General features: G+C 46.5%; 1 protein-coding gene across 1 annotated transcript in view; it reads left to right on the top strand.

Moving 5' to 3' along the window:
• PTPRG (protein tyrosine phosphatase, receptor type G) overlaps positions 1-16347 on the top strand; it is a 424594-nt gene that overhangs the window by 393730 nt on the left and 14517 nt on the right. Inside the window, exons 17-27 of the mRNA XM_019504585.1 lie at positions 5313-5409; positions 6659-6741; positions 6982-7116; positions 7368-7502; positions 7985-8157; positions 9261-9396; positions 9745-9891; positions 11576-11669; positions 12887-12963; positions 13428-13556; positions 15921-16067. Coding sequence (XP_019360130.1) covers positions 5313-5409; positions 6659-6741; positions 6982-7116; positions 7368-7502; positions 7985-8157; positions 9261-9396; positions 9745-9891; positions 11576-11669; positions 12887-12963; positions 13428-13556; positions 15921-16067 — 1353 coding nt within the window. The remainder of the gene's footprint in view (positions 1-5312; positions 5410-6658; positions 6742-6981; positions 7117-7367; positions 7503-7984; positions 8158-9260; positions 9397-9744; positions 9892-11575; positions 11670-12886; positions 12964-13427; positions 13557-15920; positions 16068-16347) is intronic.

Here is a 16347-nt window from a genome sequence, read left to right as displayed (position 1 = left end):
CTTCAGTCCAGGTGAGGTCCCTGCCCCTCAGACCTTAATGTCTCATGGGAAGCAAGCCATGGGAGGGAAAAGTTACAAGGACGATGGGAGTGACGGGAATGAAATGAGTAGGCCGGCTGTGTGCATGGAGTAACGCTTCTGTGTCTCTGGATGTGTCAGTGCAGGGCAGCTGCTTGCAGAGATATCTGCCCACACATCTGTGTATGCTAGAGGTGTCAACCCCCACGTGCAGTGCATGGAGCTGGTACAGGGGCATGCGCCGCATGTGGTGTCCCCCCGCCTGGCCCGGGCACAGCCCACTCAGGCCCACAGCCTGGCCCAGTGACCCTCATCCAGCTTGTGGGGTGGGATGAGTTTGACACCCCTGGCGTACAGAGCCCCTTGGGTCCCAAAGCCAGCATAGGTGGCTCAGCATATCAGTCCGCCTGGCCCAGCTAGCCCTGCTGAGAGGCTGCACTCACAGCCATGCTGCTCCTGGGTCTGGCACAAGCTCACAGGCTGCTGTCCTATCCCAACCCTAGCCATCCACGAACAGCGTGGCCAGCCCTTCCAGCAGTGCTCATTACCAGAGGAAATGATATTCAACCTGAAGCCGACATGGGAGGCAAAGGACAATGTGGCCTTTGGCATGTTACATGCCTGGTGCTGTTGACCATGGGCCAGCAAAGGATAGGGACCTCTGCCCTCCAGTTGTACTTATTGTTAAAATGGCCTGTCCCTAGCTTTGTGCAGTGCTAGGGTAGCCTGTTCAGTTTGCTTTCCCCTTCCCCGTGTATCGCGTGCCCCCATCTCTCCCCTTCACCTTGTGTTGCTAAAGGATTGACACCCACACAAGACTATGCCGTTCCTGTGCAAGGTCCTTGCAAGCCGCCGGGTCTGTAGCAGTGCATCCTCGGAGCATTTCCCTTGGGCCAGCAGGACCATGGGCAAGGACGACCAAAAGTTGGCTCAGGAGATTACTATGATTGATGGCATGGGATGAAAAAGATCTTTGTCACGAACAAATTTGCTGTCTTAGTGGTGGACAACCCCAACATAATTTCCCAGTGTACCTCCTGAACTAGCTTCCTTCGCACCTTCAGAAAAAGGTCTTCTGAACGTGCCACCTCGACCATCTCCTTGACAGAGGGGGGCCCGCATAAGCGAAGCCAACAGGCTGCCTGCTGAGCCAGCCACTTCTAGCTCATTAGTTCGTATTACCAGACATGTAGCGGTTTGATTTTACACTTTTAAGTTTAGTGAAAATTCTTTGAAGTTTATCAAACTAATCTGTAACTTGCTTCAGGAAGGCAATGAAAATGGATCATTAAACTTGGGTGTATCAAATCCCAATTAGCATTAGCACGGACAATATAATTAAAAGCTAAATTAGCCATAATAGCATGGAATATAACATTTCTTGCAGTAACTAAAGGTCGATTGAAACCGTGTACTTTGGGTTCTCAAGTGGTCAATGAGGAGTTGAAAAGGACAAAATTAGAGGATGTGCCTGTTCGTCTTCAGAGAGTAACGTGCTCAATGTAAAGGACACTGGCCAGTTAGCTAGTCTGCAGTTAAATTCAATGAAAGAAATGAAGTGGTCTAGACGCCTCCTTCCACAGCGACCCACCGTCGGCTGTTCCAGATAAAACCTGAAATTCTCGCACTGGTTGCGAACCCTCATGCTGGCGTTCTCTGGCCAAAAGCAAAGGCAAAAATATGGGTTAAAACCTGCAGAGCAGGATCTACCTAAGACGTAGCGACATCACGGGATAAAAACAGACTGGAGTTTACGTTCACCTCTTCCCATGACTCCTACCAGTTCCTGACCCCCCTGACCAGTCTGACACCCACCTTTCTCCCCTGAGAAACTTAGCTGCTACTCTTGCCTTCTCTACCTGCCAGGCATCCTGTAGGAAGTTGGCCATCTAAGGGAGCCTATGGAAAACCACTTAGCAATAACTCATTATTTGCCTTATAGGGCTGGTTGATTGTCTGATCCCTTTGCCGTGGTATTTTCTGAGACCGAGAGCTCTTCAAGGCAGGGGGTCAGGTCTAGTTTTATGTATGGAGACCATCTCGCACCTTGTGAACATTACCTCGATGCAGACACCTTACCCACCCCTCCAGTGTCACTGAAGTCAGCTTAGGAAGACCTGGTGCCCGGACAGTGGTTTCCAGCATTGTGGAAATTATCTAGTACATCTAGAAAACTCCTCTAGTACATCATTTCCAGAACCCCTGGGAGGTGGCCTGTGTCAAATAGCGAAGGATGCTTGGATCCACACCATGTTCATCCCTTCAGCTGACCCCCCTAGGGCCAAGTAGGCCAAAGCTTTTCCTAAGGCTTAACTCAAACTTCCCTTGTTGCAGTTGAAGCCTGTTACTTGCCCTGTTTCCAGCTGACACAGGCTTCAACTAAGGGCAGAGGACTTTGTTTTTTGAACATTTTGAGTTTTCAAGGATACTAGAATTCCCTTGGAAATATAGTAGGGTTGTAGTGTTATTGCAGATGTAATGGTGCAGGAAAGGCATGGGAGACTCTTCTTTTGTGATGTCTTTTATTGGACCAACCATATAGTTGGGAGAGATGTTGGCCAAGTTTTCCGGTATAAAGTGCCTTGCCTGTTGGGTTGAGAAGAGACTTTTCCAAAGCAGCAGCTCTTGCTGTGTCATACCTCTTATTCCAGGGCCACATTTTTTCTTTCCCATCATTTTATGTCTAATCTCACCTTCTATTAACTTTTTATTGGCCAGCCAGGAAAACTGAGTACACAGTCAACATCCACTTAAAAAGGTTAATTAAAATGACTAACTGCACATAACCGTTCCCTTATGGAAAAATCCTATAGAATTTAATAAAAAGTGATGCATTGACTACCTAGTATTTAAGCCATTTTAGAGAATTCCTTTGCAAGGATGTAATTCTCTATTAAATTTGATGCTCTTTGGAGTATTCTCCAAAAAGCTCTTATTGGATTTGCCTATATTCAGCTGTAGGAGTTTGCCATAAATATTTGAACATGCATAGCCATTCCAAAAAGTTTTGTAATGAACATAAACTTTTAAAAAATTTGATGAGCACCCTCTAATCATGTAGGAATAGAACATTTTGTACTTAAAAAAAAAAACAAAAACAAACAAACAAAAATGCAAGCAGTTTTCCATTTGTGGCTTAGACTGAGCTAATATTGCTTGTGGTTTAATCCATGCTCCAAAGCAGAGTGTTTTCCGTGGCCCGTTGGCGCTGGCAGGCGGTGTTAAACAAAGTGCTGAAATTAAGGTGAAAAATGTTTTGCGTTTCCCTGATAGAAATGGGATTCTGTTCATTTAGGCCAGCGAAGGGTTTTGTCTCGTTCATCTTTGTCATAGTTCAGCTCATCTCCTTTGCCTGCAGTGTCTTCCTCCCTTTCAAAGAGAGAGGAAGAGGCAACTGTTCGCTAGGGAATGCCCAGTGAATATAAAAGCCACAGACTGTACTTGGTTTTGGTATAGTTTGCACTTTTTAAATGTAAATGCGGTGGAAAATATCAAAATTGCTATGCAACTCCTTTGCGAAATGTCTGCATAATGCCAAACTCTGTTACATCTGCTGTTTGTATAGCATTTCTCTTGATAATTTTCTCTGTCACTTAGCTCTTGATCTTTGTAGCAGCTGTGTTCTGCTAATGACTTCCCTTATTAGGCAGGTTCTATACTGTTATTTTTGAAGCCTACAGTACAAAGTAATTTGGCACTTCCCTTCCCTAGCTGTGAGGAAATCTAGGTTATAAAATGTGACTTCTTGAACCCACTAAATAGCTTCTCCTACAAATGTTTAAACAAGCCCGCATCAGTGTATTTTCAAGAAGTGGTTGCAGTGTAATGGAATAATAGTAGTGTTCATGCTAATGATGAAGAAGGTAAGTAGATGTAAGAAGGATATTTTAAAAGGGGCATTGCTGGTGGGCTTACAGGTTAAAATAGCTCCCCAGATGAATAGAGGATGTGTTTGACTAGTTAAGTCCACAAGACGTGCTCAGAAACTCTGTAGGTGTTTAGGTAAATCTGGTTGTAGGTCAATCGTTGGGATCCCCATGCTGTGGGGAGAAGACGTCTCGCTCTGGCATTTTCACGGCCGCATGCTGATACGGTTTATTACCCATCTTGGAGTATGCCAGGATCTGAAAGCCAGTGGGACCTGCCCACCTATCCTATTTAGACATCCTTGTAGAAGTCACTGGGCACCTGTCTGCCTCGTTAGATGCTTAAACGCCTTTGCAGCTCCACCCCTGAGGAGATGTCCCTGCTGCACATGAAAAAAATTTCATTTTTCTTCCAAAATCTGGAAATCTTTTGCTCTTCAGGTGTCAGGTGGGCATCAGACACTGTCCGTCTCCCCCACAGATCTATTTCATTCATACTGTATGAAAATACCAGTGCCACAAATAGGTGCAGAGGCCAGCTGGTCCAGACGTCGGCTGGAAAACCACACATGAGAACCATTTCCATAATGCACCATTGGCACACACTCCTTTCTTCCCACCAAGGGGCAGAAAGTGTTGCACTGTAGGTAGGGGAGTCCTGTCCGAGCACCCACCAACCGTGGAAGTTATCGTACAGCAAACTTGCTATCGTAGGGCACGTCTACACGAGACACTTACTGCACATTGGCCTCATAACACTGTGCAGTAGCGTGTCACGGCACAGCCTGTGCTAATAGCCTACTGCGCAGTGTTATTAGGCTAATGCACAGTAAGCATCACTAAATAACCGTGCACCGGTGCTAATGCTCAGTAACTTTAGGTACTGCACATTTAGTTAGTACTTTATTAAGGAAGTATTAAACTAAATGCACATTAATGAATGTGTAAACGCGCCCATAGGAAAGTAAGGCTGGAAGGAACCTCAAGAGATCACCTAGTCCAACCGGGGATCAAACTTGTGACCTTGGTGAGCTGCTGAGCTATCCGGCTGCTCCTTGTAGGAGGGAACAACACCCACAAGGAGCAGCAGTGCCACTTGGAGCTGCAGTCTCTTTAAAAAACGCCAACATTTTCTGCGGTGGGCGGGGGAAGGAGAAGAGCCCATATTGTGTGTTACATAGACTTTCCACTGCCCTTCTCCAAAGCGTGACCTTCACCCATCACGGAGGCTCAGTTCTGTAATCGAAGTCTGGGAGTCTGCTAATGTCCCGGATTTAATTAGACAGGAACCTGCTGGCAGATTAAAAAAATAAATCAGACAATTAAAGTGTTGATGGTTAAGCCTGTTTTCAGGGAGCTGTTGTAAAACGGAGACAAACTGCGTGTTCTTGCTCTGATGTCTTTTCTGTTTGAATAATTTTATTACAGGAAGTGCAGCGCTGTACGGCCGACATGAGCATCACGGCAGAACATTCCAATCACCCTGATAACAAGCACAAGAACAGATACATCAACATTTTAGCATGTGAGTAAGCACTGGCAGTAAATATAGCACATACATTGCTTCAGAGGGGACCAGAGCGCAAATGGGAAACCAGGTTGTTTGAAATGACTTAGGCCAGAGAAGGGCGGCCACTCAAGTTTGCCAGTGTGGCCGTGAATTCCTCTCCAATCAAGTTGTCCAAAGTTTTTAAGTTGTGTGTTTCACTCTTTCCCGTACGAAAATGTCGGCGCTTTGACGTTGGATAGGGTGAGGGCAGCGTACACAGGTAGCCGTCCTGTGTAAAGCCACGAAGCTGGGTAATTAGGATCGAATCACTGTCAGCACCGTGTGCACTTATCTGGGGGAAGGTGACTTTGAGGAGGGGCAGAGTGTTTTATCGATCCATGAGCTTCCTTCCTACTTCCAAATGTGCTATGTCTGACATCCGTGTCTGTCCAGTGGAGAACGTGACTGGGAAAGACAGCAGCATACACAGTGCAGCGTAGGTGTGCTTTTCAGAACCGCTAACCCGAAGGCTATTTCAAGAGTAGGGCAGGCCGTGGGAAGCAGAATAAGGCTGTCTGTAATCTTCTCTGATGAGGAACTGAGGCAGGATCCTAGCACTGCAGGCATTTTGAGCCAGCACTAAGGTTGCAATGTAAGCCTGCTCTCAGGTCCAGCAAGTGCAGGAGCAGCAAGCCCAGCATGATTTTACTTGAATTATAGAGATGGCGTGAACACCTGACTCACCTGTGCCAGGCTCACACCATGGCAGGGATGTGAGCCTGGGTCCTGGGAGACATAGTTCAGTTCCTTGCTCCTTGGTGGTTCTTGTGCAGCCGTGAGCGAGCTGAGGGTCCCTGTGCCTGGCTCCCGCGGTGCATGGCATGGGCTAAAGGTGCCGGCCTGCTGCACAGGATGGGGTGCAGTGATTGCAGTGTACAAAAATAGGAGGGAGAACCCCTCCTCAAAAGAAGCGTGAGATGGTCCAAACAGCGCCTTAATGAGATCCTCCTTCCCCTAGAAACACCACCTGCTCCCAGCTTTCAAAAGGGACCTGTCGCATTAAAGAAATCACATACTTCAAAAAATTAATGAATCAGTGCAAAGCCTGAGAATCTGTTCCCGCAACCCCAGGGCAGGCTCCTCCACTTCCCCGTCACTCCAATTTCTTGAGGGTGTTTGTAAAGGGAGTGACTCCCTCCCAGAAACATGTTGGAAATAGGATGTTTTACCTGCCTTGTTGTGCGTTTTCTTCTTAGCGCGCTTCTGCTGTGTGTTCTCCCCACAGATGATCACAGTAGGGTGAAGCTAAGGCCTTTACCGGGAAAAGACTCTAAGCACAGCGACTACATTAATGCTAATTATGTTGATGTAAGTTGTTTGAATGTTTTTTTTTCACCTCTTCTCTTCTTGTGAATCCTTTCATACAAGGGGAATATAACTGGTTATTGCTTCTGAAGTGTTTGTGTTTTGCAAGTCCCTGGCATGTCTGCTGCCAGCTCCTCAAATATTCAGAATGGGAAAGGCACCTTTCTTTGTTACTGTTAAATTATTAACATGTCTGCCATGATATTGCTTTCATCTGACTTTGCATTATGCTTTTCTTTGAAGGGTTACAACAAAGCAAAAGCCTACATAGCCACCCAGGGACCCTTAAAGTCGACATTCGAAGATTTCTGGAGGATGATTTGGGAGCAAAATACTGGAATTATTGTCATGATCACAAACCTTGTGGAAAAAGGAAGGGTAAGGGAGCGTCTTCACAGCTTCCCTTTGCTACTTAATATAATGAATTAAGTACAAGATCTGATGCTGTCTGCAGAGGCAGCATTTTTTTAAATGCTCAAATGCATGCTCATGGCTGTACAGCCTGAAAAGCGAACAGTACAGCTGTCCTTTCCTTTTTATTTTTCCACCTTTTCTAATAAACGGTAGTCAGGTGGTTTTAAAACCCAAGTGCGCCAACCCCTGACCCAGCACCCTCTCCCTTTCTTTAGAGGAAATGCGATCAGTACTGGCCCACCGAGAACAGCGAGGAGTACGGCAACATTATCGTCACCCTGAAGAGCACAAAAGTCCATGCCTGCTACACCGTCCGCCGCTTCACGGTCCGAAACGCCAAGATGAAAAAGGCAAGTGAGCCCTTTTAGTTCGCGGTCACTTATCGTGGGGCTTCTCGGGTGGGGGCAGCGTGCCGTGTGTGCCTTCAGGCCTGGCGTGCTGTCTATACTGTTGTGGAGAAGCCTGGACCATTGCATACCTGATGAAAGGCTGTATCCGCAGTTCTTTGCGCTGAAAGCGAGGAGCTGCACAGTGCTTCCCAGTCCCTGTAGCTGGTTGCTGTGACCCATGACCTCCCCACCATATTCTCGCCTTGCCCAGCTGGAGAAGACCTGGAAAAGACTCTAAGCCCAGCAACTATATTAATGTTAATTAAGTTGTTAGAATGGGTTTTTTTCTCTTCTCTTATTGTGAATCCTTTCATCCTTTTCATACCTTAATCCTAACCCTTTTGGCCTCCCCGAGAAGCAGGTGTTTATCATGCGTCTCTGCTGTGTGGCCACACTTTCCTGTCCTAACATGTCCCTTCTTGTTGCGTGCGCTCTTTGCCCAGGGTCAGAAAGGCAACCCCAAGGGGCGGCAGAATGAGAGGACGGTCATCCAGTATCACTACACCCAGTGGCCCGACATGGGCGTGCCGGAGTACGCGCTGCCGGTGCTGACCTTCGTGAGGAGATCCTCTGCGGCCAGGACCCAGGAGATGGGGCCCGTGGTCGTGCACTGCAGGTACGGCAAGGCGCGCTCTGCTTCGCTGGTGCGTGTAAGACGCACCTTGTACACAGCGTGCTGTGGCTGGAGAACCATCGGTGCCAGCACCATACGTTGTTAGCTTGCAAACGGGTGTGGAACGAAATGTGCCGCCGTGCAGAGGGTCTGTGCAAAGCTCATGGCCTCCTTAAGCCTCTGGCTTGGAGGTGGGGCCGAGGCCTTGTGCCAGGCTCCAGCCCAGGGTGGGTTTAACATGCCGACAGGCAGTGGCAAGTGACATACGTGACCTCAGGTGACGGCCCTTTTGCAGTAGATGCATATCAATGGCTTCCTAAAGCTGCAGCAGTAAGGAGCAGAACACAGTAACAGGCATCTTGGGCAACTGGTTGCACGTTCCAGCTAATGATTAGACTGAGACGCAGCTGAAACGGTTCACCCATGGGCTGGCGGATGTCAGTGTTGTAAAGAGTTATTGGCAAACTGCCTCTTCACCCATCACCTGTGAACAGAAAGCAGTAGGATTCATTCCTATGAAGATTGGCTCCCCATTGCTGAATGTGGGGGAGCCTTTCATCAGTGCATGGACCTTTGCCCGTGTTGACTGTAGGGATTGTGTAGCCTTGGTTAGCATTGGCCACTGAATGCCACCTGCGTTTGCTGGGGGCAGAGACTAAGGGTATGTCCACCCAAGGGATGGAGGGTGGGAGTGTGGCATGTAGGCACACACTTGTGTCAGTGTGATCTCAGGAGCAAGGGGACTGCAGCAATTAGGATGGGGCAGAGGGGGCTTCACCGCTGTCTTCACTGCTAGCACAGCATGCAGCCCACTCACACTTTCATTTTGCTGTGGAAAGATGCAAAGAAAGAAGCCAATTAGCTGAGGAGAGAAAGGGAAATAAACACTTGGGAGAATTGTCATTAGAAGTGGTGGACGCAAGCACGTGTTGGATCAGAATTAATATCCTAAAATGTCCAAGGAACCATTTGGTTCAAGGACTTGAAGAAGCAGAAGTAATTGTGATGCACAGGAGTATTTGAGCTCAAGGATTTCTCCTTTGCCATTGTGAGCCCTGAATTTGGTAGAGTTGACTCATCCCGGTCTCTTCTCATGTCTCCTGCAGCGCTGGTGTGGGCAGGACTGGCACCTACATTGTGATCGACAGCATGCTGCAGCAGATAAAAGACAAAAGCACAGTCAATGTCCTGGGCTTTCTGAAACACATCAGGACCCAGCGCAACTACCTCGTCCAGACAGAGGTAAAGATTGGGGAGATGCTGGATTTAAAGCTGCATTCATTTTTATGGGGTAATCAAAAGCAAAATGGATTTTTCAGTTATTTCTCTGTACAAATGAAGTAAATCACCAGGCTTTTGGGGTGCTGGAACATCTCTTTCCAAGATCAGAAGCTTACAATGCCTCTCTTGACTACCTCAGTTGTTTGTACTATACTCGAGAACGTGGGTGCTTGTTTTGGCAGCATTTCCGTACTGGGTGTTTTGAAAAGGAGGTTGTAACCCTTTCCTCTGTATGCTGCAAACCTTCATTAATGGCTGCACCCTGTTTCACTTACCTTGCTCTGAAACTGCTTGCTGTTGCTTTTCTAGGAGCAGTACATTTTTATTCATGATGCCTTGCTGGAAGCCATCCTTGGGAAGGAAACGGAAGTGTCTGCAAATCAGCTGCACAGTTACGTTAACAGCATCCTCATACCTGGAATAGGAGGCAAGACACGACTAGAAAAACAGTTCAAGGTACAGGAGCTCCCAGAGTCGTCAGGAGCGTTTTATTCACTCTGCTTTGGGAGTGTGTTTACTATTGTATCTCATAAGTAAAACTAGAGCCAAACCACTGGGTCAGCGCTGCCAAGCATGGAGGATTTAGCCTGAACAACCGTAGGTGCATTGCTGTAAATCAGGGTTAAGTCTATGGAGTCAGACTGGTGGGATGTGAGAGTCAGGCACTGAAGGCAGCTTGAACCAACCCATGAATCTGAGCACTGCTGAAGTCTGATTAGCTTTTAATGTAGATCATCATCATACCTCGAACCCAGCTCTAGTGAAAGCTAGCAGAATGGGGGCCGTTAGCATAATGTAAAACCTCGGCACGGTTGGTATAGGATAAACACATCTTCTGCGACTCAGGAAATAGTCTCATTGCTAATAGTTGTCGCACCTGCTGCCTTTCCAGTAATAAACCATGGAATAACATTCATTATGGCAAAAGAAACCGTTTTGCCTATTTCTCACATTTTAGCATTAAAAGCTTCCTGGCATTTGAGATTTTTTGATTATTTTTTTTTTTACGAGCATGTTTAAAACTGTTTTGTGCGACTGTGTGTCCTGAGAAGACTCTTGTGCAGAGTCTGCTTTTCCAGCACAGCTCACTCAGTCATACACCAGCCAAGGACCCGAAAGTGTTAAACAAATTACACCAGGTGACAAACAATCCAGAAAATGAATAGGCCATTTTCTGAATTCACTTCTGAGAATCTCTGCATTTCTGCGGCATTCATGACATTCCAGATGCTTAAGTACCAAATTAAACAAGAAAAAAAATCGCAGTTGGAGAAGAAATTCAGCGCACAAATTTTCTTCTTTTTCTCTCTTTTTTTGGAAAAATCCAAATTCTAAACATGAGTCTCGCAGAGAAATCTTCCTGGCGGAAAGTTCAAAAGAAACCCCACCCCGTGTCTTACCAGCTTAAGTCCCAGTTTCCGAACTGACTTGAGACACGAAGGGCAGAATGGTGTTCCCTTTGTGTACCAGAACAGCGATTTGTCTCCCTGCGTAAGTGGCATTTTTGGGACTTCGGCATAGGTTGCAATGATATTATCCCTGCAGTGCAGACATGTAAGCGTGCACATGAAGACTGAGCATGCACCATCACCTACTCACTGGCCAGACATGTCTGCCTGCCCTTTGTGGACATGCAAATATATCCAAGTCCAGATCCATGCATCCATTTTATTCATTGACTTTTAAAGGAAAGGTTCAGTGACTTGCTTTCAAAAGGAGCACTGGAGAGGGGACTGGACAATACCTAACCTGTGGCTGGGTGATTAGAGAGCTGTTCTGGGCAGTGAGAGAGATGCTGGTTCAAAGCCCTCTGGGTGAAGGGGGCCTAGAGCCCTAAACCTTGGCTTCCTGGGTGAGTGCCTCAGTGTCGAACACCTAAGTTGCTCAGTCTTGAGCAAGAATCAGCTTTGAAGGGAAGGTCATTTTCATTGGATGCCAAAGCTGAAATCTGCAGAGACCTGACTGTCCAATGAACATATTTTATGATCACTGTTGCCATCCCCTGTACTTAAACAAAAATTAACAACGCAATTTGTTCTTCTAGTGATGCGTCTTTCTAGGAGTTGGGAAAAAACCTTGCCTCTCGGTTCGGAGAGCCATGACGACTTAGTCAAACCAATTACTGCTTATTTTCTTTCAGCTGGTTACACAATGTAATGCAAAATATGTGGAATGCTTCAGTGCTCAGAAAGACTGCAACAAAGAGAAGAACAGGAACTCATCAGTTGTGCCGTGTAAGATCACATCTTCAGTTTGATTACTGCTTAGCAGAAGTTTTTGTATTGGGTTTTGCTAGCGTTATGCATGAAGGAGCCTGGCTGCTAGGAGGAGGAATGTTGCCTTTTTGTTTGGCCGACGCTATCTTGTCTTTAAAATGATTTTGCTGAAATGGAGCAAAAGGGCCTGGTGACAGGGTCAGCCAGACACCGTGTCCAAACACGGTGTTGATCAGGTTTTTTATCGATGAAACTTCCAGCATTGGATTACCACATTTTCTTGCACACCTTTTCCCCCCACAAAAAACAGCTGCTGGAAATTGGAAGTACAAATGTTATGCAAGTGAGTACAGCTAGAGCCATTTCTGCTGCTTCCCAGGCAAAAGCTAATAGAAAGTTGGCACGGGGTCCCATAGGACAGCAGGCTCAGCTACCCAGCTGCTGCAACGTAGCTACTTCATATAAGGAAAGAGCTTTTTTTTTTTCATTCAGCCTTTCAAAAACAAGGTGCGTCTCTTATTCTGGGGCATGTTGTCTGCAAGGAAATACAGTCTTAGAACTGTACTTTCAGAGGAGGTTTTGCCATGTGGTTGAAGATGCTTGTTTTGCAGTGTCGCTGCTGTAATTAAATCACCACATGTGGATGGCTTCGTTGACCTGGATAGCGCATGAAGCCTAAACTCAAAAAAAAAACAAAAACGAGGGATATTGGGAGTCTGACTGCATCTCTTCCCTCTAAAGGAAGCTAGATGTGTTGAGGGAGACATGTACATTCTCGGGTGGCTAATCAAGAGGATTGCTTCAGCTGTGGAAACAGCTGCTAGCTCACCCCAAGGTCAGAGAAATGGTAGTAGGTAATGCTGCAGAAGGATGGAGAAGCAGAATAAATCAGATGGTTTTGTGCACAATTGGAGGCGAATGGAACACGATAGCTGAGAATTATCTGAAATCCCCTGTCATCACTGCATATACTGTTATTTGGTAATTCGGCCTGCTGTGAAAATCTTGGCTATAGTAAAATTTGATTCCTGAAATTACTTTGTCCTTGTGGGAATATCGTGCAGTGTTTCTTTTCTATTCGGCTTTTGCTGGCAGTGCTTTATCATGGTTAAAATGCCGGCCAGCTCCTGGGGGAGACGGGAGTTGTGCCGTGTCAGATTTGTTAGAAACATCTGAGAAATTCCTGCTTTCTGTATTCTGCCGCAACCACACTTTGATCCTTTTTTATCTTACAGCTGAGCGTGCGCGAGTGGGCCTCGCACCCCTGCCTGGGATGAAGGGAACCGACTACATTAATGCCTCTTACATCATGGTGAGGAAGCCAACCCTTAATTACAAAGTAAAGTTACAAAGTTGAGAGGTGCTAAATACCAGATTCCTATCATTGTCTTCATTTTGTATATGGTGGCTCAGCATAAAGGAAGAGGTTTCAACACATTTCCATAATGTAAGGCCGTTAGCTGTCTTTTATTAAAGATCATTGCCTAAAATACTTAAATTACGTGAGGCATTTTTGTGGAATTAGTGTTTTCAGTGCCGGTTCTCAAATAAATGTTGGCATTAACGGTAAACAAAACCAGCGGGGACTCTGCAAAGTGGATATGAAGTTGGAAAGAAGATGGTTTGTGTAGAAATATTAGCAGTAACCCATGAAGTAAATTAGGTAGGGTGTTTTCAGGTCTAGGCAAAGCAACATTGTCTGTTTCTATAATGGAAAGATATTGCCTTCAATGTATTCGGTTCAATAACCGTGCGTTTTTGCCTTTGCTGTGTAAGGGTTACTACAGGAGCAATGAGTTCATCATCACCCAGCACCCTCTGCCCCACACAACTAAGGACTTCTGGCGAATGATCTGGGATCACAATGCGCAGATCATTGTCATGCTGCCAGACAACCAGAGCTTGGTAAGTTGAGCACAGAGCCAGGTATGCTATATGGGAATCACTCAGCACAGCAGAGGACAGGAAGCGTGTCACTTGGTTGCGTGCCCTGGCTGCGTTTCAGTTGAAAATGCAGCTCATTTCCAGCCAGGTGCTTCAACTTGAGCTCGTGCTGCCCCCTTGTTTCAGTAAAACGGGGCACGCTCCTTTCTGCACTGTCCAAATCTCCCATATCCTCCCTCGCAGGTAAAGGATGCTCTGCAGGCTAATGAACTGGAGCAAACCGTACAGCTCACTGGAAACAGGGCAGAGTCTGCGCTATGTTTCTGAGGATTGTTTGATTGAAAGGATAAGACACAGCTGAGTTATTAGTTTGCCCGGGGCTAAGGTTAAGGACATGAAGCAGAGCAAAAAATGTGTAACAGGGACAATCGTGTCGTTCTTAGTTTGCTTGGGGGACTGAAGGTTAAGGACCTTCAAGATAATAAATATATTATCTCCGTGTTAAGGAGAAAGCCACTGTGGCTGTGTGAGTGGGTTTAAATGGAAATAAAAGTGGCTGAGCATTAAAGAAGGGGAAGTGCGACAGGCAAGGTGTTAATCACTGTTTTCAGGTTGCTGGCAGGTGTCTCAGGAGTGCAGGTTGAAAAGGATTAAGGACTAAACAGTTGATTTTTTTCCACGTGCATGCATTTGAGGTGAACGGATAATTGTGGCTGGGAGGGGTGTGGGAGCTGTCTTCATTACAGCAGGAAAGTAGCAGTCAGGAGGGCTGCTGGGAGGTAACAGTTTACATTCTTCCGCTGCATGGCAAGATTAAAGGGATCAGCTGGAATTCCAGGGGAAAGAGCTGTCGGACAAATGCAATCAAACCCAAAAGCACTGATGAAAAGGAAGCGTGGCAAGTGAAAATGAAGAGGCCGGCCCCATCTTAGGAGCATGTGGAAAAGTGCTGCTGCACGGGAACAATTACACTATAACCAGGGCGAGTAGGGCTTAGTGGGATAGAAAAGTCCCTGGCAAATTGCCTCGCAAGGATACTTACTGTGTGATTTGGAGGGGGTTGTGTCCAGGGGGAGCAGAGGGGTACCAATCCTGTCATGCAGGCAATGGCAGGGTGAGAGCATGGGAAGACTGATCACACAAGAAGTGGGGGCAGCTCAGTCTTATCTAAGAGCAGTGGGTAACAGGACAACCAGCACTATCGAAGCATGGTCCTTTGGATGCCGGATAATGCTTTCAAAAGCCTCCCTGTGACCTCCATCACATTTGCAGCATGGACTGAGGCACATGAGGCCCAGCACTTAGGTGTCCCTCTTCCATTAAATACTGGGACGTGAAATGCAGACGTCTGCTTTGAAGGCCTCTCCACGGCTGCCAAGGGAGACGGGCGAGGTTTCTCCCTGCGTAGGGCAGGGCTTCCTGGGTGTTTTTTAAAGTCTGCTTAGTCTTGTCCTTCGAAGCACAAGCCTGCAGCACCTTGGAGTGAATCCAGCCCTTTCTTGTGCATGCTGGGGAAATACTATTGATTGCAAAGGAAGGACAGTGACAGCCAGCCCCCGCGTCTAAGGGGGGAACAGGCCCTGCCTATAACAGGTGATGGGGTTCAGCGACTCGGAAGACACGCTTACTGTCTGGAGAACGATTTCTTGACAACATCGTCCACAGCTGACCATTTCATGAGTGTGCCATGACACTGCATGCTTTCCCCCTTCATTGAACTCATCTCATTTACAGTCTAGTGTTGCCTCATCTTTCAAGGACCTTTGCTGTGCACTAAAGTTCCTTGAGAACTTGATTTATATGGACTTACTGTTTCCTCAGGGTTAGAATTGTTTGGGGTTTTCTCCCCCCAGTTCAGAAAAATTCAACACCTAAGTGTTATGCATTGATGCTAAAGGGCCTAATCCAAAGCCCATCATAAGGGCAGCTAGTACCTGTCTATTAACACCAATGGGCTTTGGATCAGGCCATCACAAGAAGTAAAAATTAAGGGTACTAAGCAATTAATTTTTCAAGTTCTCTGAATTTTTCTAAGCAGGTGTCAGACTTGACTGCAAAAGAAAGAGTAATAGACTGCATAGGCAGGAGGTGAGATGGTCTGGGAGCTACAGTGCCTGTATAAAGGTTAAGTGTTAGTGAACTAAAATAACCATTTCCCTAAGAAACCAATTAGGAAGCAGACTTCCAGTATTTGGAAAGCACAGGCAGGACACTGCAGGCTTGCTGACTGCTGTAATAAGTCTGTCTTAGAGACAAACAGTTTGAAAAGATCAGTTTCTGGTCATATCTATTTATCAAACCCATTTTTGATCCATTGGATTTTTCAGTTGCACGTAAAATAAGATATTTGGGACGCGGCGGCATCACATTGCTCTATTCCCCCAGGCAGAAGATGAGTTTGTGTACTGGCCAAGTCGGGAGGAATCCATGAACTGCGAGGCCTTTACCGTGACCCTTATCAGCAAAGACAGACTGTGCCTCTCTAATGAAGAGCAAATTATCATCCATGACTTTATCCTTGAAGCTACCCAGGTAAAGTAACCTTCCCCACCCCAAAAAACAGGGGCTCCGTCTTTCCTTCAGGGTGTTACTGTTGCCAGTTAAAAAGCTCACAGTTGGTAAATGATGTTCAGATTTACTTGTCTGTATACATGGGGGTGTCTTCTGCTGGGGATGGCTGTTCCTCTCCTTTCTCACGTCTCCAAAGCTGGCTCCGTCTTCTGCTTCCAAGTGGATTACTCCTCAGCATTGGGTTTCTCTTCTGGGTTAGGCTGCAGCTTTTCCCCGCTCCAGAAGTCTGGATGTTTGCTTT

Source organism: Gavialis gangeticus, unplaced genomic scaffold, assembly GCF_001723915.1.
Source record: "Gavialis gangeticus isolate Ggan-Ray unplaced genomic scaffold, GavGan_comp1, whole genome shotgun sequence".
Classification (NCBI taxonomy): domain Eukaryota; kingdom Metazoa; phylum Chordata; order Crocodylia; family Gavialidae; genus Gavialis; species Gavialis gangeticus.
Note: the sequence above shows the minus strand (reverse complement) of the source record. Positions and strands in the feature narration are given on the sequence as shown.